Here is a 23,903-nt window from a genome sequence, read left to right as displayed (position 1 = left end):
GGCAGTGATGTGTATGAGGCTGCTGTGGGTGAGAGAGAGATGTGGTCTGTGGGAAGAAATGCTTCTTCCCTGCCCACACAGTGAGGTCAATATGCCTCATCCTGGAGGATCTCTGGCACTCAATGTCTGACACAAGGTCCCCCCCGTGTATGAAAACCTCACTGTCACATCTGTGCTTGCCCAGTCCACCAGGACTGACATTTTTATTTTATTCTGTCGCCCAAAGGGCTCCCCAGAGTGCAGGTCCATGATAAGGAGAAAATACTTAGCCATAAGAGCTCTCCTGTTCATGGTGATCATGGAAGGGCCAGAGAGGGCTTTGCGGCCATACATCTAAATCCTTTTGAGAAGGAGGAGTGAACAGTTCCGTAAGATAGGGGAGGATGTACCATTACTGCTTACAAAAGAGATATTATTCCTATAACTCAGTAAAAGACATGAGAAAAGCATCAGAATGGAATTTGAAGTTTAGCAAGGAATATGAACTGATAAATCTTTTAGCACAGCAAAAAATTGAAATAAACATATAAATCTCCTTTAGACTGTTCTGAAACTTTCCTTTTCTCGTATGTGGATACTTGTCACATTGCTTTTGGCAGCATATCTCAAATTTGTATCATAAGTCAAATCATTGGAACTGAATACTTAAATAAACCAATATAAATGGTGCTTGATTTTTGCTGGCATATTTTCATGAAAACATGAACAGCATAGAGAAATAAAAAAGGAGAAGGCATTTCCCAGTTAAAACAGGTAACAAGAAGAATAAAAAGAGATAACTGGAGAATCAGATACATATAAAAAAGAGTCATCTATGAATCAGTTCAGGCCTAAAAAAGAGATTTCATTTCTCATAGTTGTATCATTCCTTATGGAGGTACATTGAGGCTGAAATTGCAGGACATAAAAACTTCTTGCATAGTCTGCTAAGTTTATGGCACATAAACTTTGCCTTTGTTCCATAACCGCAGATTTTTGAGAACAGAATAAGAAATAAAGGCTGTTATAACTTAGGCTCTATTACAGGAGGTGGTACTATGCCTCTTTTTCAGTGAAGTAGACTATTGACTTGGTAGCCTGTGCATCAAAATTCAGTGCTTAATGCTGACATTTTAAGTCACGAGCAAAATCATAATCATGGTGTTGTTCTGATACTTGTAATTGCTCAAAGATAGTATGTCAGATACAAACACTGCTATATTCAGCCACTGAGAGTTCACTTTCAAAAGTTGTTCTTCTTTTTTGTGAGGCTTCTGTCAAGCTGGTCACAGTGTCAGAGATGCACAAATGGAGTGAGTAAATAATTGTTAGAAATACATAAAGTGCACATAAAATGCTTTCTAGATCAGTGTTTTTTCAGGCAGGAGTTTACTGAGATCTCTATTTGACAGATACAGAGCTTGACCAATGAAGGGTAAAGCATCTCCCTCAAATACACTGCCCACAGAACACACATTTCACTTTTAACACCAAGGAATTCAGTGTTCATTTTTCTCTCCTCTAGGGATGAACTTTGCTATCTCCAGCTCCTGGGAAAGTTCAGTTTCCCACAGACACCAGCCCCCCCACTGGTACTTCCCACTTTGTTCCCAGGACGTGTTTGAGGAGGCTTTGATCAATGGCTGAGAAGCAATCTCTCTGATAGCCAGGAACCCTCTGAAAGGTTTGGCTGTCAGACCAGAGACATTAAATTAGGCAGCTGTCAATGTGGAGCCCACGCAGGCTCTGAAGCACTGGTATAATGCTCTCAGGCAACCCAGAAGGCTTTTTAGTGTGATAGTTAAGGCCTTTAAAGGTGTGTGGCAGTTAATAAGCCTGCCAGAGAGCAAAAAAGGTTGGAGTCTTTAGACTTTTAGTTTCATGCTGTGTTTACTGAATCATGCTGTCTTCTGAGTTATTGGCTCCTATTTCTTCTCTGACACTCACCGTATCGAAGATCTTTTAAGAATATTTCACAACGGAATTCATTGGGTTGAATGAATTCCATTACTTGAAAGCTAATATGAGAATCATTCACATAATTGGAGGGAAGAGCAACTGCACAAATGTCCAGCTGATCTAAAGAATACAAGCTCTGTCAGACACTTTCACTCAAAGGTAAATGCAGGTTGACCCAAGACTTGTAATAAACTTCCCTGACATTGAAAGACTTGACCTTGAGACTTTGTCACTTGTGATTTGCTGTTTCATTTGAAGATTTACCAGTGTTTATTTTTAGCACAGATGTAGATCTAAAGACATTTGTAAACAGAAATTAATTCTGTTGAAAGAAAAGAATTTTTTCTGTTTCATTTATTTCTGACAAAACCTGCATGTTGCTAATTTTGTTCACATTGATCAAAAATTTAAAGTAGAAAAAAATATAAAGATCCAAAATAATTTGGAAATTCCTGGGAACCATGACAGAACCTTGAGTCCAGAACAAATAAGATTTATCTATCAAGTCCATAGGACCCAAATGGTTGAACTGCACCACTGTGAAGTTTCACCAGCAGGTTATTTCCTCTCCTCTCATTTTGCAGGCTTAGGATCCCCACCTGAAAATGTGTATGTCCACTTGCTGTTTCAGAATTGCAGGGAAACAGAGAGACCACTTAGTACAAGATTTAATACAGAATTACAACATTTTGTATAAAAATTCTTTGAAAGTAAGAAAATTGGTAGCAAGAAAGCCAGGTAGAGGGATTTTTGAATGCTGCTGTCTCAACTGATAAATATTATCACTGAACCTTTTTATGTTAAGCTGTGTGTTATAAAGTACAATGTTTATAGCAGTTACAGTTAATATGCATCTCACCTCAGGAAGAAAAGGGGACAGACAGAGAAAGGAGAATAAGAGGTGTCTCCTTACTAAATTTTTAACTTCCAACATCATCAGAGCTGCATTGCACCAAACATTATTTCTCTAGTGTTGGTGATTACCCAGAAACCAAAATCCAACAATTGCCCATAACTCAAATACCGGGCACTGTACCGCTTAGTCCAGATGCTGCAAAAACATAACTGCAGTGAGCTGTAGCCAAAGACAACATTTGGCTGCTCGTATTCTAGTACATAAACATTTATATTCCAAACTGATGCACATAAAAGCTCATGTGGTAGAAAACAGCTCTACCAGCAGATGAGTTACACTGAGCATCTGGCTGGTAGAGCAGAAGGTCTGTACTGTGCTTCAAGTGTCAACCTGGCACTTGTGAGCCCCAGGGAGAGCACACCAGAGCACAGGACAGGGTACTGCCAATTCCAAATAGGAGGGGCTCACAAGCACACAGAGCAATACAATTCCACTAGAATTTAATATTGACTTTTTTTGTCTTTTTTTTTCTTTTTTTTTCTTCACAAAGACAATCTTTAGAGGCATTTGGTGCTCTGTGCTGCTATTAATACTGGGTACTTAAAATCACAGTCTTTTTGTATGTTTCTTAATTAGAGACTTGGCATCTACCTTTTTCAGAGATAATTCATGAGCAAGCAGACACTATTATGAAGACAGTCCTTGGTAAGCTAGATGACATTTTTTCCCTAGTGAACACGATGTGAAGTATCTCCGTGCAAGTCCTGAGATGAATAGAAGTGTAGGGACTGAGTTCATTACTAACTTTCAGAAAGAAGATTTCAGTCTCTGCCAGTAACTGTGAGACTAATTGAAACAAGTATTGCTGCTGAACACATTACTATCTGTAAATTTGTGACAACTGACAACTATACTCTAGGTCTGTCAAAATGTACTTCCAAATTATTTTTACTTGATACATTTTTGAAATATTTCAAGTCTCTTTACTAACATTTGAAGGAAATACAGGATGAATGTAGGCATTATTTATTGCTCAGTTTGCTAAAAGATTTTCACATAGCCTTGTTTGAAATATGGAAGAGTTCCCTCCAAGGCTGGGAGGGAGTACATGTAGTAAATGAATGCCAGGGCTTTTGTAAAATAATAACAAAATTTTTCATTGGCAAGGGCTGGTTATTTTAAAGTTTTTCTTCAGTCATCTAAAGTTGAGAAAACAATTGATCTCAAGCACAACAGGAAAACAAGAACTCAATTTAAAAAAGGAAGACTTGAGCTATGTGCATTATACATGTCTACTGAAACCCTAGAGAGAAAAAGAAGATTTACAGAAATCTGTCTATTGACTGCACAGAGGGAACTGTGAAAATCTTTTAACAAACTGAGCAGTAAATAATGCTTACATTCATTATCTGGCTTCTAGGTTTACTTGCTTGAACTTCATTATGCTGTTGTATATTGTTTAGTTTATTAAGACAAACAAGTCACAGGAGTTTTCTAACATGGGAGATGTTTATCTTCAGTTTGAATTACTACTATCTGATTTTCTAGCAAGATTCAGAACTACTTTTTTTTTTCTATTTTATTGGCATTTCTATGCCCCAAATTTAGCAGGTTTATATGCATGAGGCACCACCTGTTCAGCTGCCATCACTATGTCTATCTGAAAAGACAAGTTGTTGGTACTTCTTTGTTCGTACAGCCTCTTCATGTCCACAACACTGATGTTCAAGCACTGCTTTGTGCAGAGGGGTCAGCACCTCTGCAAAAGGTTTCAGCACAATGGGAATGTCTCATGCACTGATGCCCAGCAGAGATCCCATTTGATATTCAGAGTCACAGAGGGATGTAGCTCAAATGGTTTTAGTATTGATTTATGTTAGCCAAGAAAACCAGGTAGGAACCTTTAACTGATCTATAGTTTTCTTCTAGGACCTCTTTTGTTTGGTCAGAAATTCTGCATCTGGAAAGAACCTACTCTGGCTAAGACTGCATGCTGTGAAGCCCTAAGACTTGTACAGTCATCAGATCTCGAGGAAAAGCAACTGCACCGACTGCTGGTCAAATGAAAACTCTTCCTTGCTTGTACTAGGGCTCCACATGGGAGGGTGAAAATCATATTTAAGCTCTAAGCTACTTCACTTACAAGAACAAGCTTTGGAGGACTGATGTAAGGGGCAAAATACTCTTGCACCAGTGCCACTTCCACTCATGTTCAGTTTAGGGTTTTTCCTCTCTGTTCTGGTCTGTATTAATCTTGAATCTGCATTTACTCATTGCAATACTAACATACAGGTTCAGTATAGAATTGAATGGGATCACAATGAACTGAAGACATCCTATTGTCTCTGGGAGACAGGTGACACTGCCAATTCAGAGAAAGCTGATCCAAGCTAAAATATTACTTCTTGTAGCATGAAAGCCTCTGTTTCATAATATACGTTCCAGAGATATAAACTAAGAGGATTATGTTGTCATTGTCCCCTGTCATGCTTTAGAACAGGTGGAAAAGGTCAAGTAAGAAAGCAAGAAAAATGGAATGGAGTTTCAAAATCTCTGTTTTGGATCATCACAGAGGTATTTTAACTCTTTGCAATGCCCGTTTTTTAATCTCTTTTATAGTCAAACGTCCCTTGTCAGTACAAGATTTCAATTTGTACTAAATAATTTCTAATCAAGACATTGATTATCTTAGAAGATACATTTGAAAGACAAAAGTGAAAGACAGAACTGTACATCTCTATTTGCCATAGATCAGAGGCTGTGCAAATAGCATAGCCATAGAGATAAAAGCTATCCATGTGTAGGACACTAAGATACGTTTCTCATACCTTCTTTCTTACCAAGTCAGTTCCAATTGCAGTGAAAAAAACAACTGTATTTAGTTTCTAGAATATCATGCATACAAATACATCAGAAAAGTTAAATCATACTGAAAACTTTAACTCTGGTACTCAAAATTACATTGAGGTGTTTCAGCTTTTGCACAAGTTAGTGCATATCCTGCAAAATGCATGGTATATACTCAAATTTCACCTTCATTATGGAACAAAAAATTGCAGTAGAAAAATGTTTTATACAGTAAAAATTATTTGTATGCAGTGTACCAACTCAGTTCTGCTTTTCTAAATCTCAATTACTTTTATAAAATTTATAATTTTCCTTTTGCTTTTTAAAACTCGAATTACATGGGAAAATGTTCAAACACAAAACTAAAATGCTTTAGACAATCAATAAATGAGCTTTATCACCTCTAAAACTAGCTTCCATTAAACTTTCTGTGAGACTTAAAAATGCCACACACCATCAAATCATAACTGAAATATGAAAATTTCAGAATAAGTTATCATATTTTGACTTACACACATAGATGGGTAGTGTGATGAGGGAACAGATCTTTGTGTTGTAACATTGTCAGATTTATTTTCTTACTATCATTCTTTGTCTCATTTGAAAAAGGGAAGTGTCTTAGAAATGCCATTTTCCCAATAAGTGTCAAAAGTATGGAGCTGCCTATTTAAAGCTCCAGTATGTGTCCACAGACATTCTTATGCATGTATGACTTCAATTTATGTTTTTTCTCTGATATACAGCCAGGTAAGATAAATGTTCATGAAAAATCCTTTCAGTTTCTGGAAAAATCTAGCAGTTTCCCAACACAGGATTCTACAGAAATTTTTAAAGAATAATCAACCAAAATGAAAAGATTATTAACATTTAAATTTAGCAGAGGAGCATCTTTTGTGCAGCAAAAGCATTATCTAGGTATTTTTAAAATTGACGTTTTTAGAACTGGGAGAGATCTATCAATGGACAGAAGAGAAAGAAAGACCACATGTTGAGTCCATGCTTGATAGTCTGTACAATTTATTGTGAAGTACCACTTGTACTAGGACTGCCACAGAGCCATTGGTTTGAAAGGTTAATGACTACAGCAATCACAATTTCAATTTACAAGAAATGGAATGACAGGAAGCCAACTACAAATTGGAAACGTCCCACTGTGATGGCAGCTGAGCAACAATTCATCAACAGCACAGGAATATTGTAAAGCCAGAGTTCTGGGGACAACCTTTTGAGCCTGAGAAGGGCTTAGGACTTATATTAAGCTCATTTTTCAAGGATAGTATAGAAGCTTAAAAATGGCTAAATTACCTAATATAGACATCAGTTCTCCCATGATAATTTTCCTTATAATAGTTGTTAGGTCGTCTGAAGGTGCTTATCCCACTTCCTTAGGTTTTCTTTAGTGTATCCCCTCTTCCATTTTAAATGCTGACTTTGAGTTCTACCAAAACAACCATTGTCCCAAAGGTATTTCAATAGACTTTGAGCATTCCCTGCAATTATACTCTACCTCTTGCTTACTCAGAGCATCAGCTCTACTACAGTGTGATCTGAGACTTTCGAAAGTTTTCAGGTGTTTATGTACACACAAAGATGCTCTGTGAGACCCTGTGCTCCTTCTGCCTGAATTTTGCATGTAATTTGTGTACAGTGGAAAATCAAATGGATGATAATAAATTAACCTTGGTAATCATCAACACTACATAAATACAAGTGTATTTTGCTGCTTTCTCACCTGAAGTCAGTCAGAACTACATGTAAGCAATTTGACGTCATAAATAACAAAAAACTGGAGGTAAGCTGCAAAAAGTTCTGTTCATCCCTATCTCAGAACGGACATCCTAAAACTCGACAGGATTCAGGGAAATAAGCAGGCTGGAGTGAGATTCTACAGACAAAAGCTTTTCAATTAGTACTAATGTGCTGTAGGATGCTGCTAATTTCACCTAACAGGACCACAACATCAGCAGAACTACAGTAACTTAAGTTCATGCTTTAATTCATCTTGCTTTATATATTTAAATTATTGAAGAGAGAGTAAGTAAAACTCGACAGGATTCAGGGAAATAAGCAGGCTGGAGTGAGATTCTACAGACAAAAGCTTTTCAATTAGTACTAATGTGCTGTAGGATGCTGCTAATTTCACCTAACAGGACCACAACATCAGCAGAACTACAGTAACTTAAGTTCATGCTTTAATTCATCTTGCTTTATATACTTAAATTATTGAAGAGAGACTAAAACAGGCAAATATCAGGTGAAAACCATAAAGCACAGAGGTAGGATCTGCACAAGTTTTGATGGCGTCATGTTAAATATGTGTACCTGTGTGTTTCATTAAATCTCATCAGTAGTTTCCTTTCTTAGTGGAATGATTAAACAGAATATCACAGATTCAGAGAATGGCTGGGGTTGGAAGGGGTCTCTGGAGATATCTGGTTCCACACTCCTGAGTATGCAGGCCTACCTGAAGCAGGATTGCCAGGGCCATGTCAGAGAAATAACTTTTGGATATCTTCAAGCAGGAAGGTGACACAAACCCAATGGGCAACCTGTGCTGGTGGTCAGTCACCCTCACAGTGAAAAGGGTTTTCTGATGTACAGAGGGAACATCCTGTGTTTCACTTTGTGCCTATTGCCTCTGGTCCTGGCACTGGGCACTACTGAAAGAGCCTGGCTCCACCTTCTTTACACCCTCCCTTCAGATATTTAGAGATGCTGGTAAGATCCCTGCTGAGCTTTCTCTTCTCCAGACTGATCAGTCTCAGCTCTCCCAGCCTTTCCTCAGGGGAGAGATGCTCTACTCCCTTAGACATGTTTGTGACCCTTTGCTGGACTCTCTCCAGTATGTCAATATTTTTGTTTTACTGGAGAGCCCAGAACAGGCCACAGCACTTCAGATGTGGCCTCACCGGGGCTGAGTAAGTGAAGGGCTGGTGTGGCCTCCCAGTGCTGCCTCAACCTGCTGGAAATGCCTTGCCTAAAGTAGAACAGGGTACCATTTGCTGCCTTCGCCGCATAGACACATCTGCTGGCTCATGCCCAAAAAAGCAAAGTCAGTCTCCAGCTGGGTGGCACCCAGGAGATACTGGTACATGAAGCAGATACATGAAGCACACAGGCATGGAAATATTGTCAGGATAGCATTAAGCTGGATCAGAAAGAGAGAAGGCAGGTGGCCTGTGGCAGGCAGAAGAGGATGATGGAGCACTGTAAGGGCAAGACAGTCTGAGAGCAAATCATGGGAGGCACTGCAATGCCATTGTGGGTCAGTACCCACCAAAGCCACTCAAGCTGTATTTGATAAAAAATAGATATGTGACAGGAAAGGTGAACTAATCAGCATAGACATAGAGCTGCAGTAGACCTGTCCTACCAGTTCTCTGAAGTGATTAGAGAACTGTGATCTAGCACCATATTTTGCAGTAGAAATGGTTAATATGAAAAATAAAACAAACTCTAACTCAACCAAAAGTTTGAAATCATTCATTTCTGAAATCTAATTCTTGAGCTAAAGAATACTACTTTGAACTGATTTATCTTTATAATAGCCACTAGCCCTAGGCATGCTTTACAGCATTTTAGATCATAATTGATAATTTTTCAATGATATTATACACAGAAACATTGAATTTCATGCTTATTAACTCTAAATAGTCAAAGATATGTTACACATGCACATCTTGAATTATCATGTACTGATAAAGAAATTAAACATATGGATAAAGATGTATTACCATGTCTTACCATCAACATTCCTTTGTATAGATATAAGTAGAACTTACATCTTGGAACAGAAAAGCATATGAAGAGCTGGAATTCCTCTTTCCAGAATATGCTAAAACAGGTATCAATTAAAACACTTCCTTATAACCTATTCTCTTTCTCCATACTTCATTTTATGCAAAGAAATATCAAGGCTCTTCCTTTCTGAGACTCTAAAATAATTATTCTTGGAGAAACAGACAGAAGGCTTATTTTATCCACTATACTTTGTACCTTTTTGCCTTAGATAATTAGGGACATTAGATCATGATTTGCAATGCCTGGAGAATACTGTCATTAGCAGGGGAATGTTCTCTGGAACCCTGAGGAAATGAAAAGCTTTTAAGAGCAATCACTGTTAATCACTAACATGCCAACATTACATACTTTCTAGAACTGAGGATGATACAGACAGGACACATTAAGTGACTCTGTTTCACTTGCATTGTAAGCTTTTCATAAAAATATATGTTTAAAACATCCCTTTGCATGTCTTGCTTTCTTTACAGAATGCAGGAGAGCTAAGAACTCTGCAAGATTTACACTTCTTGTACAAGCTATTGAAGATACCCTCTCTGATTCCATAATGGAGCATCATTGTGTTTTTATCAACATTATACTTTGTTATGCAGTTTCATCTGAGTAGCAAATGCCATGGACAAAAAGTCGGCCCTTTTCACCCAAGAAGGGTGAAAGAAAAACTAAATCACAAGGTGATAAATGCAATTAAATTCATCTTCAGCTTCAGCTTAGCAGGAGACATAGCATCTGCACAATTTTAATACTTACATCTGGCACTATAGATTAACATTTAACACTGATGATTAAAAAATTACTATTATTAGTTTTTTAATATAATATTTCTTTAATATTTTCTATCCAATGTTAACTGCATGCAATATTCTACATATTTTTTAATCACATGAAAGATAGTAAAATAAATAGAGAAAAAGTCTATTTTTTAAGAGAACAGAGCTTAGTCCTATTTACTGACATGTTTTTGAGTCTTATTTTTTTGCTGTACTAACCATGCATGCCTCACAAGTCAAAGCCAAGTCCAGCACTACAGGGCAGCTGTACACACTGGAAAGGAGTCAGACTACACTGATGTACTGGGGTCCTCAGCTGGGATCCCTGCCGAGTAAAACATTGAACCTGCCACTACATCACACATTATCAGCAAAAAAATTCCCACTTACTCCCAGTAAAGGGATCTAGGGGATATAAGAGGTCTAAGAAGTTTATAGATTTGTAGAACTAGTAAGCTGTTCACCAAATAAAAAAGCCATCTAGTGCAGTTGAAATCAATTACTTCTTTTGACAGCTCCTGTGAATACTAAAATCAAAATCTTTCCTCTTACTGACCAAATTCTTCAGGATGCTTCCATTATTGCATCCTTAGACAAACAACCCCAACAAAACTTTCAATTTGTCTTTGAACAAAGTCCTACTATACTAAGTTATAATTATTCTCTTCTGCATGCTTTCTATTTTGTGTGCATCTTTTGGTCATTAAATAGTTTAATGACTTTAGACCAATTGTTTCAGAGTGATTGTTTCCTCATCTGATCAGACATGCAGTATTTAGCTACTGAATCTCATGAGTTGCACTGCTAGTCACTCTTACACAGCTGAGATTGCAGTGGCATATCCTGTAAACAGATTGTGAATTTTAAAAGGAAGTGCTTACATTCTTGAAACCTCTATATAAGATCTGAAGTTCCTTCTTTGTGAATTTACTCTGTGCTTCCAGCAGTTCAAGAGCTTCAGGTCTATGTCGTACTGTGGCCATTTCCATTTCATCTTCTACAGTGTCTGCAGAATACAAGAGACAGAGAAGGAAAACTCAACAAGAAATACAGGAGGTAGAAATACTTAACACTTTCAGAAAGAAATAAAAGGAAGGAAAAGGAAGGAAGAAAAGAAAATGAAAAAGAAAAAGAAAAAAGAAAAGAAAAAAAAGAAACAAGAAAAGAAAGTAAAAGAAAAAAGAAAAGAAAAGAAAAGAAAAGAAAAGAAAAGAAAAGAAAAGAAAAGAAAAGAAAAGAAAAGAAAAGAAAAGAAGAAAAAAGAGAAAGAGAAGAGAAAAAAGAAAGAGAGGAAGAGAGAACAAGCAAGAAAGCAAGCGAGAAAGCAAAAGAAAGCAAAAGCAAGCAAGCAAGCAAGAGAGAAAGAAAGCAAGAAAGAAAGAAAGAGAGAAAGAAATCAAGAAAGAAAGAAAGAAAGAAAGAAAGAAAGAAAGAGAACGTTCTCTTAAAGACTTGTTTTTGCCGCTTTAATGACAAATGATGAGTCCATTTTGAGCTCATAGGAAAAGGGTGTCTATCATCTGCTTCTGGGGCTGCAAAGAATCGTGAACAGCAGAGATGATCCAGTAGCCTGCATATTATCTCATGAGTACTAATAGCAATAAACTGGACAGCCAACATCCTGCAAGGGCAGGCATGATACATTCAGTATGACTTTCCTGTTTCTACAACTCCTTGACAAAAGGAAACAATCTAATATAACTTTAGCGACTCCAGAAAACTGAACATTTTCCTTCAGTTAGTTAATGGATGTGAATTCACCATATCAGACTGGGGTTTTTATTGTGAAGTTGTCCTTTGGAAGGCATATGAAATTGATATTGAGCACTCAGGAGCAGATCTTACTTTGAGTATCGTGTAACTGACACTTTGGGGCAAATATTACTGAGGGTGAGCAGCCTAAGTGGGGAACATGATAGTTTTAGTGACCTCTTCTTTAGGTGAGTAAGAATGCAGATATACACATTCAAGGTTTACAGTTGTGTGTAGCCCTAAACCAGTGAGAATTAGCAATGCATTTTTCCCTAGGTACAGTTTTAAATGTGAAAGTTCAATAAAACAGGTGAAGGAACTTACAATATGTATTCATATATAGGGTGCCAGTCACTTCTGACCAAAAATTACGAATATGTGTGTCCATTTCTAAGTACTGCCAGCATAAAACATAACTTACGTAGTAGTCCAGACTAATTTAATGAAATCACTGCCTTATTCCAACTTAAGAAATATACCAACTATAGAAATGTAACAATACAACATGCCTAATTGTCACTTCTACAAAGCTGAAGATACATATTTTATTTCATTAGAATCTGGGACTCTTTTTTCTTAGAATAAACTTTTATTTGGTTCAATATCCATAAGAGCAGAGAGTTAGAATACTCAAAGTAGTATTATGCCTACAGTTTCACATATTTTTTGTTCTGCTACAATGCAGTAATAATAGCTTTCAGCTGCTTGGGAGAAATTTGGCAAGAGAAGATACAGTTCTGCTAAACAAAAAATGAGCAACCTTTAAAGAGATATTTAATAATATATAAACATTTTGAAAAATATTCACAAAATTTAGGGCTTTGTCCTTTCTCCTGTAAAAGATATGTTGCTGTTAGCACTTATCTCAGGATGATGATCTCAGTGTGATCCAGATGATTTTTTTTTTGTTAACTGCAAGTCAGCACCAGGTACTTAGATTAAACTGGCAAAAAAAATCAACCTGAGAATAAATATTGTTGAAAGCTCACTTGTATTTTATATTCAAATTGTTACATGGGATTTAAATGGGCTTTAGTTTAGACAGAAAAGGACTTAACTTGAAATGAGTTCTCTAAGCACCCATTTGTAAAACATCTGGCTACCTAGAGAGACATCTACAAGCTTTTCTGGAAGCTAAATGAATACACATAATAAATGTGAGGCTAGAGATAAAGGTCAGACAATGGGATACTGAGCACAATATTTGGTATATCCTTAGCAGTAAACATTTTTATTGTGTTTAAATGATTCAGTGAGAATGTAGAAGACTGCAATGGGCTGATGATGTTAATGAAAAGGTTCAGTACCACATTCTTCACATTCAACTTCTCTAGTCTCCTATAGATATAAATAATAAAAATATAAGAATATAAGAATGTAACAACTGTGACGATTAAAATGCTATACCATTCATGAGTCATTTGCAGTTTTTAAATTTTTTTCTTCACACTTCTAGCTACCAGGCTGGAAAAAAAAAAAATCTATACTTTAAAATATGCAGGGAAAATGTGTAAAAATTTATCTATTTCAAAACACTTATGATTTCTATGGCATTAGTTATTTCAGTTCTTTGGTTTCTTCAGCCTAGAAAAGTTAGGAGTACTTTTTTTTTCATAGAAATGAAATTTCATGTCAACTGAAAACCAGAAACAAGTTCACAATCCCTCATTAATATACTAAACAAAATATCCTTCCTGATTTCACTAATGAGTGGGTTTCTTATAGATAAATAGTAAAGAGAGTTTTTAATGTGAATGTCATAGGAGATATGTTGTGAACCTTTCATTATTCATTAAAGAACTAAATGGTAAAAACATTGCAAAAAAGCAAATGACACTGTAAACAGTGGCAGCTGGAGAAACATGCCCAAAGCTAGGGCTCAGTTCGTATCTTTAAAAATTGTGCACATGCATTTCCCTGCACAAACTCCAAATTATAGCCTCCCTAACCATTTAATAACTATTTAGCATGCTTTTCTTTTTCAAAACCATTCTTGAGTGTAGTCCTATCCTAGTGTGCTAGTACATGCATGTATCTAGGGAATGATGGTTTTAAATTTAGAGTTACTAGACTAGAGCACACAAATAAGAAAAGTGTACTTTTACATGCTTTTTTCAATGGGAATGCTGAAATATGTTCAATACAAAAGCTGAAACAAGATTTTATGCGTTTAAATAACCTTTGTCAGCACATATTGATAGAAGTGTAGAAGTGCAAATTCAGCCTATGTATATTTCAATAAGCTACTTGTTTTAAAAATATTTCCCTGATAATTTCTAAGGAATTCACATCATGTGATTGTTATTGCAAGTAGTGCTGTTTTTATTCCTAGGACACTATAATGTTGCTTCTTTCATGCTATCAGAAATGAAATAGCACATGATGTCAAAATGGAATAATAACAATGTGTATCTACAATGGTAGTTTTATTTAACATTTTAGCTTAATATAACATTCTTACTTAACATAGCACTTCATTATTGAGGAGATTATAGAGAAAATTATTGAGTGCACCTTTTTTACCACTTGGTTGTCAAATAGGAAGTATTTAATACTAGTTTTAGTTCAACCTCTTTTCTGGTTTAGAGAATACTTTCAGCAAGAAAACATAAGTTTGACATGATCAAGGTTTCTGAGACTGACTAAATATATTTGGTTACCTGTGCAGACAAAGAGCTTTAATAGAAATATGCAAGGAATAAGGATGTGTCACTCTCGCACCAACTTCAAACAAACAGATCAAACTTCTATTAATTCTGTTCTATTTTCTTTATCTATTCCATGCCCCTGGGAATGTTAAGATTGGATGGGACTTTGAGCAACCTGGTCTAGTGCAGGAGGACTGGACTAGATGATTTTAAAGGTCTCTCTTCCAACTCAAGCAAACCTGTGATTCTCTGATTCCTTTTATTGTCTAGGGCTATATTGATCAGGTCATGCAGCTGAAAGCAACTTCTCCAGAAGGAATTATTATCAAGTGCCACAACAGTAACTGAGGTTTTTAAGGTACCCTATTTTCAATTAAAATATATCAGCTGAAGATACCATGAAAAAAATAAATCAGTGTACATCCAGAAATTTAGCCCTTTTCATCTTAGAGATCTCAAATGCTTAAAAAGGAAAGCAAGTACCAGAGTTTTCACTACAGAGGAGCATATAAAAGACAGTGAAGGGGGATAGCAAAAAGAAAGCCTAGATCTGTATCTGTGAAGTCTGGACATTTAGTAGGGGCTTGCATTTCTAGCCAAGTTGCCTTTGGTTGTCCTGGATTCACTAGACATGGGAAACTGCTCTTGCAGGCTTTTTTTAGCTGAGATTGATTGATATGCTTTATCAGAAGAGCATACAGGAAGCACATGGACCATTTAGCTTCTGGTTTTAGGTGCTCATATTAGTGCCTAGAATTAAATCAAATTAATCTAGATTGAATTGGGTTCAGAGAGATATTTTAAAATCTGCTATAGGAGCCTATTTATATAGGAAGACATTATAGTGTTATTACTATAATTTATCTAGGTATAGATATGTATCTATGTATTGATCTCTCACTCACTCCCTCTGTCCCTCTATATTTATCTGTTACCCACCCTGAAGATATTTTATTTCCTTACAGCATATCAAGACATTCAGTATAATTCAGTGTGCTTTTCCTGTATATCCACATTCACATACTTTCTTTTCAATCTCATTAATATTATTTTTCTCTCAGACACCAAATTTAAGTCCTGTTCCCTAAATAGTTTGAAGTTATATGTTCAAAACCTGCAGGGCCAATCCTTTCCTCCCAGACCAGTTATGCTGGTACTCCCTGTGTATTGGATAGGAAGCACACGTAGACGTGTGCATAAAAATGCAAAAAAGTTACCACTTTTCAAATACATGGAGAGCAAGTATCAAATTTAACCAAGGAATCACTTCTCAACTAACTTTCAGATCCTAAGTGCCAACCCAGCAGCTCCTGTATGGCAGACTGTGGTGCTGGTATCTTGCCATCGCACTCTGCATAGACAAATCTGTTCATCACTAGGTTTTAAACCTCGATAGACCTTATGATTACTTCAGCAGATATCTTGCCTCTCAAATGAGCAGTTAATGAAAGCATAACTTTTAATGCATGCAAACCTAAAAAAAAAAAAAAATCAAATGAAAAAAATGAAAAATAAAACTTGCTTTGAGTAACAGGAGATGTCGTTTTGGCAGCCGAGCAGGGCAAGAGCTTCATAAGTCGCTCTTTAATGCTGCGTTTGGTACTGTTCTGAGCGTAGAGGAAACCTAAAAAATATATTATCAGGACTGTTAACATAGGCTTGAGAACAATTTCTGTACATGCTGCAGAGTTCATCGTTATAGCAGAATCCTCATGGGAAAAGGCCAAACAGATGGCAGCCATTATGAATCACAAAGGACAAACAGAATTTTTGAACAGGACAACAAAATTGTTTTGTCTTTGTATCTTTCCAGCATCTTTCCAATAAAAGGGATTTGTTTGTCTGTGTGCATCTCTTGTAATATTCTTATAACTCATTTAAGTTTTTATAACCCACCTTAAATCATCTAACAGAGAAGTATCAGATTATTTATTTGAAGCAACAGAAGGTAAAAGATTCGTAAAAATTTTAATCTTAAAATATTTTAAAGACTTTTAAGTCTATTTAATTTTAAAGTTTAAAATGGAAAACAAAACCAAACCCAAATGAAATCTCAAAGATATCTTTTGTTGTCCTTTCTGGCAGACTTCTAGTTTCATGGCTGAGCTTTCCCATATAATGAATTCGGCAACTGTGATAACCAATGTGGTACTTTTGCCTTTTGTGAGTATTAAAATATCAACCATGATGTGTAGCCAGTCTCCCTGTAATATTTGGCATTCTACACATATAAAATATAAATATTATTTATATTCTCATTTCAAAAACTAATTTGACTGAATAGCTAATGTTCATGTGCCATAAAGCAGGTGAACAGCATCACCCTTATTTACTGTGATGGAAATTGTTGGACTATCTTCCTGTGAGGTCTAACCAACCATTTTATACAAAATGGGTGATATAAGCAAGCATTGCCTGGGTGGATATTTGCTGCAAATGGCAGACTTAACACCTGTAAAACAGCTTAGTAACTGATTTATGTTCCTGAGAAAGGCAGAGCTTATGCAACTCCTGCACTTTTCATCTCGACGGCGTGCACAGAAACACAAACACTATGCTGGCTCTTGCCACAACAGCAAGAGTGCAAAACAGACAGGGCAAGAGATGAAAGACACAACTGACAGGTCCTGTGGTAAGGGCACAGGCACCAGGATAATCTTTGGTTATCCCCTCTACTACACTTGTGCTGAATCCCGGTGTTAGAGACATGACATAGAACTGTTTCCAAGCCATCTTAGGTACGCGCTTGTATTTGGGAACAGCAAGCAAGAAGCTTTAAGAATATTAAACTTTGTAAATAAAAGGAAAAAATATCAGTTTGTATATGAGTAAAACATTGAAAGAAATTGAAAAGGAATGAGGAAAAACAGGGACAACTCAGCCACAGAATGAAAAAGTCAACCAACTTTCAGCAGACAAATTCTGCCTCTGAGAGAGAAGCAGGTCTAGTGAATAGACAAAACAATCCAGAAGGTCAGATGGACCTAAATGACTATCTCAGGAAATGTCTAAACCTTTTAATACAAATAATAAGAATGAATATACTTTTAGCCCGTAGCACCTAACCATAAGCTCAACTCAGAAACATAGTGCAGATAAATGCATAAGATACAATGCAATCTGGGATCTGATGGGATCTCAAACTTCTTATTTTCAGTTGAGTACAAAACCTGAGCCTTTAAATGGGTAGCTTCTTGTCTCAGCTGGCAGTCTCTGTAGTATCACACTATGCCTGAAGTGTACCTATCTGAGCATGAAATAAATGTTCTTACCTTAAAGATTTTCTTCTTTATTAGGAATTCTTCTAGCATAGACATGATGCAGAAATATCTACTGCTATTTCATTCATTAAAGATTTGCAAAAGTTTACTATACATGTATTACTTACATAATTACATAGGTCCACACCTATGTAATTACTGAAGATATATACAATGCTTAAAAAAACCTAAAGGGATGTATTATTTCTAAACAGTTTGAAGCTAAAAACCTTGAGTAAACAGACAATTTTGCTACTTTTCGGCTCACACAAAAGCTCATGGAATTCAATGCAAACCATATGGGCTTTGCAGTCGTATGATAAAGGTCAAAACCAAAATAATATATATGGGAGAAAGTAATATCAGAGGTGTAACTAACCAAGGAGAACAGTATAGCTTCTGTACTCACTTCTGGGAGCTAATTTAAGATTCTGACACTATGGTCAGGGCAGCGGTGAAGGGATTGGTTGATCTTGTCACAGTATGAGAAAGCAGCATGGAAGATTTTCATTCCCAGTGGCTGCAGTTAATTTATTCTGCAGCTACTGCAGTCTGCTGTTGTGATCTCTTGATCAGTACTGCAACTTTCAACGTGATTTTTCATGAGCTAAAAAAATACATAATACAGAGAAAATATGTTGCACACTGGACCTATGTGGTGTCGAAACACTAAAGGGGATAATGGAGATAAATATTGCAATGATTTCTGTGAATTCTCTACCAATTTTCCCAGTTTGAAACAGATTAAGGAAAAAGGTGTGACCATTAAGAAGCTAATTAATCTAATAGATTAAAACTATTTACACAGTAGGAAATTCTTATTACCAGTCTTTAAAGTGCCTCGTCATGAAAAGAAGAGCTATGAAGCATCAACACACTGATAATGATGGACTGATGCTATTTCTTTCAAACTTCTATAATGGAATAATAGTAATTAATAGCCTGAAAATAGATATTCAGGAGAAGCTAAATTTCCCAGACTCATTTTGGATTTTTTTCAGTAATATGTTGACTAGAACTGTCATAGCTCCTATCCCTAACCCACTAAGGCACAAACTCCTCTGGGCTAGGTGTGAAGGTTCTTCAAATTAAGGTTAGTTCACTGGTGCTGCTCGCTCTTGGATTTAATAATCTGTTTCCCTGCAATGAAAATTAAAACTATGAGACACATATTTCCCCAGAATTCACTGTGGGACTGTCCTAGAACTCATCTCCGTATGACACCAGTGGAATTGTGGGCAATTGTCCCAAGAGGTGCTTACATTTCACAAACAGTTCTGTAACTGGAACATGGCTTATTCTCATATCTTGGTACCCCCGTACTGCTACCTGTGCACAGATATGTGGGAGTGCCCAGCTAGTGCTATTTAGCATGATTTATATCTGTAATTGCAACTGTTAAATTCACTAGCTTAAAGCTCTGGTGTAGAGATATTTAAACTAGAGAACTGTAACTTATTAATCAAGGTTTAATATCGAGAGTACAGCATGGACGTATGGCCAGTGCAATTTTTTTCTGAAGTGCTACTTTTAAAAATTCTACTTGACCAAAAGCATCCAGGTCATTGTTATGTGTGTGACTTAGTCACTTCTTTATCACAGTGTTGACACTGCTGGTTATGAAAAAATACAAAAATATATAAATTTTATAAGCTAAAAGTTATAAGTGATTTATAAATGACTGTATACTTCTAATCCTATACATCTACACCCAGACTATCTTAACTCGATGTATTTACTTTTTTCAGACATATGATCTCAGCTTTAGAAAGACAGTATATACTACATATTGCCCTATTGTTACAGAGACAGGTCAGACTACCCCAGGAGAGACAATCTAGAAAAGAGTTTTCAGAGGCAAAATATCTCCCTTTCCATGTGTGATTGGTGTCTTTGAAAATTCTTTGTAGTCAGCATGAAAGCAAGGGCAGGTAGGCCACATTTTGCAGGTGTGGCAGATAAATCAGACAGTCTGTCTTAAATGCCCACTAAGTGCACAAGACAGACCTTGTTATTGCTTCCCTTGCCCCCAAAGTCTTGTTCACCTTTCCTGCTTTCATCAAATGCTCTCCCTTCAAAGAAGTACCCACCTGCCTCATTGCTGTCTTTTTGTAATGGAATTTAGGTGATAAATATGCACAGAAGGCACAGTAATCTGAGTCCCTAAAAGCTTTTGGGGTGGGTAATTATCCTATTTAGGAGGATGCTTCTAGCTCAAAAACTAGAAACAATTCTTCCAACAATTTCCTCCCTCACTGTTGGTGAAGGAGAACAGTCACATGTAAACTACCTCTTTTTTTCCCCCTCTCTCTTTTCTCTCTTCATGTATTTTTATTTCTGTTTACTTTTTTTCCTTCTTAAAGTCTCCCTCCTATATTTGGCAAAACCAGCAGATTAGCTCTTAATTTTTAAGTCTTAACTCTGTTTTTTAGTCAGCAGTATTTACAATCCACTGGCCACCTCCAATGCCTTGACAGTACAGCTAAGCTCCCAGCAGTGCTGGAATTTGGATTTTGTTCACCAACAGAATTTTATGTCTTCCAAAAAAATGGGGAAAATATCTATGTTATATTAGTTCTGGATGTGATATTTTTGGAAGCGGTTTAGCAGAAGATCTGAAATCTAGGCTGGAGAGTTCATTTTTCTAAATATAAAATTTTGAGACAAAGATGAGAAAGACTCTGAAAACTGAAAGGGAAATGCATTAAGTGGTTTCTTGACATGATGATTTATGCTCAATTTCAGGTGTATTATGGAATTTCTCTCAGGGCCTTAACAGTGGCAGCCCCACTAAACTGTTAATGGTTCATCACAGATGGAAAGGCACAGGAGACAAAATGAAGTGCAGATTTCATATTCACAGTTCAGGACTTGTGGAAGAGAGACAAATCAGAGTACATGTGCTTTCGGTGTAGTAAGCTTGGGAATAGAATGAAATTATGTACAACATAAATATTTATAAGTCTCAGCCTCAGTTCTTTGGAAGCACCTGCCAAGGAACTGTGTGAGTTGTCAGTAGGCTACTTTGTAGATCATCAGCATTTTTTGTCAAGCCAGGAAAACATTCTTGACAATCTCATTTGTCCGTACACATGCATTTTATTGATTCTTCCTTGACTGACCCTCGCTTCCTGTTTTTCATTGCAATATATACCTATCAACTTCACTGACTACTAAAACCCAATAAATCACATCAGATCACTCACGAAGGTATTGAGCTAAAAAATCGGATGGCAACATTTTAGGGAATACCTTGAAATTCTAATTTAAAAGTCAGATTGTTCTCCTTCACTTTAAATTCCCTTGTACATACTGTTATAAATCAGTCTCCCAATGGCAATGCAGATTAGGAACTGATAGTTACACTTCTCTATCAATAAATTAGAGATCAGAGCCAATCAGGAAGTCTGGAGGCAACAGGATTTGATTGAAAATGAAGGGCAAAGACCCAGTGATCTTGTCAAAACCAGTAACTACAGTTTGGTGTTTGTTGGATTGTCAAAAGAAAAAGGATGAAAGAAGAGAGGCTTAAGTAGTACCACTGCAGAGAAGAAATAGAGTAGATAAGTGTCAAAGTATAAAAATGATAAAGCAGAGAAATGGCCATAATTTTCTCCTTACAGTCTTCATTAGATTTCCCAAATACAGCTTTATCATTCAGACCCTGCCTTTCCATGATATACGTGCAGATTTTTAATCTGAAAAACTGCGTATGTTATGAACAGTTTCTATGCAAATATTCAATGCAAACATTATCTAAAACTGTTATAAATATCTCCAGGAGCATAAACGCTGAAAATTGCAGAGTTTCTTCAGTGCAATACTTGAAAGTGTACTAGTATGTCAAGATGACTTCATTCATTTAATAGCACTCAACACATGTGCACACACATTCTGTGTGTGTAAAGCTAAGCTGGTCCCCTATGGGAGGAAACACATTTTTACCAGATCACTTATTTTCTTTAGAGAAATCTCACTTGAAGTGGACCATGTGAGCATATGAATAAATGCACAATGAATCAGGTTTACTGCTACACTGAACTATGCAGCTTCCTTCCTTTTCCTCTCCCCACTTTTGTTGTTTATTAGAAGTTTTTAGCGATCTGCAATGCATACAAATGTTCACAGAAAAACTTACATCAGCAGAAAGGGATCTTGTGGGGATTTAGAAAGCAGACAGATTAGGATGAGGTTTTTTAGATAGCTAAGAGATCAGCTCAAAGGAAAATTATATTCAAAGAAGAGTGTAGGAGATGGGGCAGAAAAACAATAATAATAAAAGAAAAAAGATAAAAAATCTGTCCTATACAATAGTTTCAAGTAAAGCTTTTCTACTATCCTGAGCAATAAAAGAATTGTATGCTGTACTTAACAAAATTTCTAATTTAGCATTGCTCAACGGGATTCTGGAATTGAAAAAAAAAAGCTGAACGACAGCTAACAACTTTTGTATGTAACATTTTCTAGCAGACTTAAAACCAAATGTGTAAGTAGTAATCAAAAAAGATGAAAGAACTATTTTTAAAGTTATTTTTCCTTGCGTTTGAATTCAAACATGTTTGTACAGCTTTAATGGAATTTAACAGCTTCTTTCAAAGAAATAAGCAGCAAATATAAGTTGTGGGGCAAAGGAAATGTTGCTCAATAATGTTTTACTTCAGGAAGGACACTGAATTTAGGAAAAGTCTCTCTGGCCATGTCTATTCACTAGCAGTTTGGTGCCACAGAAATAGCAAGTGATGCTGAGAAAGTGGAGATCTGGCAGATGGCTTATGGATACAAAGAGTGAAGAAGGTGGAAACTTGAGTAACAGTGAATGGGCCCTAGCACTGGGCAGACACTTCTGGACACCTCAGTGGTGGTGTCCCTGGTCAGTGAAGAGCCTGGAGGGTGAAGAGCACCAGTGACAGGGCAGCGCGGGCAGCGAAAGGCCCTTCAAGCACTTAGCATGTCACAAACAGCAGCACAAACCCATAAAGAAAACCTGTTAAAGTGATTGAATTTCTACTAATTACTCAATTGAGTTCATCTGGTTTAGTGGAGATTCCCTGAGTTTTGCAGTGAAGTAAAACTAATTGATGCTTCAACTGAAATGAAGGATCAGATCTAACCTGGAGGCTAAAGACCAATGGCGCACAGTGCCTATGCTGTGAAATATGAAAGCAAAGAGGGAAAAATACTGTTGTAAGAAGATTAGAGAAAGCAACTGAAAAAAAAAATTAGTCTATCAAAAGACAGTGACAGAAATCAAATGGGTGATATGAGATGAGCTGTAATGAAAAATAAGAGGTCAGCAGAGAGAGAGAGAGAGAAAAAAGCAAAAATGTTTAAGAGTAGTTAATAATTTGAATGAAAAAGTAAACACATTTGAATGAAAAAGAAAGAGACCTTTCAAATATTTATTACCTCCAAATTTAGCTTCTTATCTAAACTGTGTCTATGCCATATGTGAACATGTACAATGCTGGACTCAGACGCTTACATTTGCCAAAGGGACAGCAGCTGGAGTCAGCCCAGGAGCACAGGTGCCTCTGACCTGTGGTGTCACCCGCTGGCTGGAGCCAGTGAGGTCTCTGTGCCACCCACTGGAGTGGGTGGGAGTCCCAGCAACTGTGCTGGGTGCATGTCCTGAAAAACCCCTACTGCAGGCTCCAGTGTGAGTGAGAGGCTCAGTGCCAGCAGCTGCAGCGGGACCCCAGGTCACAGCCCGTGTGTGTGGTACCAGCTGCAGGGGGGAGGAGCATCTGTGTCTCCTCCAAATCATGTGTGTGGAGCGTGTTATAACATCCCTTAACAAGTACACCAGTATCTTGTGGAGAGAAGTCTTTTCATACTCATTAGGAAAGTTAAGGAGAGAGATACTTTTAATGAATAATTTGAGGAGTATACCTTCATAGTGTTCACACTATTATCTTATTAATCTGAGCGGAAATAATTAACCTGCAGTGCTCTAGGCAGTCACTGTAATGTGCTTTTTAAATGCTTTATAAGATTTTAAAGAGAACTGCCACAAAATGGTGAAATTAAACAA

The 23,903-nt window shown here is 36.7% G+C and overlaps 1 protein-coding gene across 4 annotated transcripts in view; it reads right to left on the bottom strand.

The window, feature by feature from the left end:
* KCNIP4 (potassium voltage-gated channel interacting protein 4) overlaps positions 1-23,903 on the bottom strand; it is a 296,108-nt gene that overhangs the window by 33,316 nt on the left and 238,889 nt on the right. For 3 of the 4 annotated variants that reach the window (XM_008645022.2, XM_008645021.2, XM_008645020.2), the window contains exon 2: positions 11,083-11,218. In XM_008645022.2, coding sequence (XP_008643244.1) covers positions 11,083-11,218 — 136 coding nt within the window. Of the gene's footprint in view, positions 1-11,082; positions 11,219-16,134; positions 16,237-23,903 lie in introns of those variants that run through there. The other variant, XM_008645023.2, reaches the window with a different exon arrangement.

Source organism: Corvus brachyrhynchos, unplaced genomic scaffold, assembly GCF_000691975.1.
Source record: "Corvus brachyrhynchos isolate BGI_N302 unplaced genomic scaffold, ASM69197v1 scaffold80, whole genome shotgun sequence".
NCBI classification, from domain to species: Eukaryota; Metazoa; Chordata; class Aves; order Passeriformes; family Corvidae; genus Corvus; species Corvus brachyrhynchos.
Note: the sequence above shows the minus strand (reverse complement) of the source record. Positions and strands in the feature narration are given on the sequence as shown.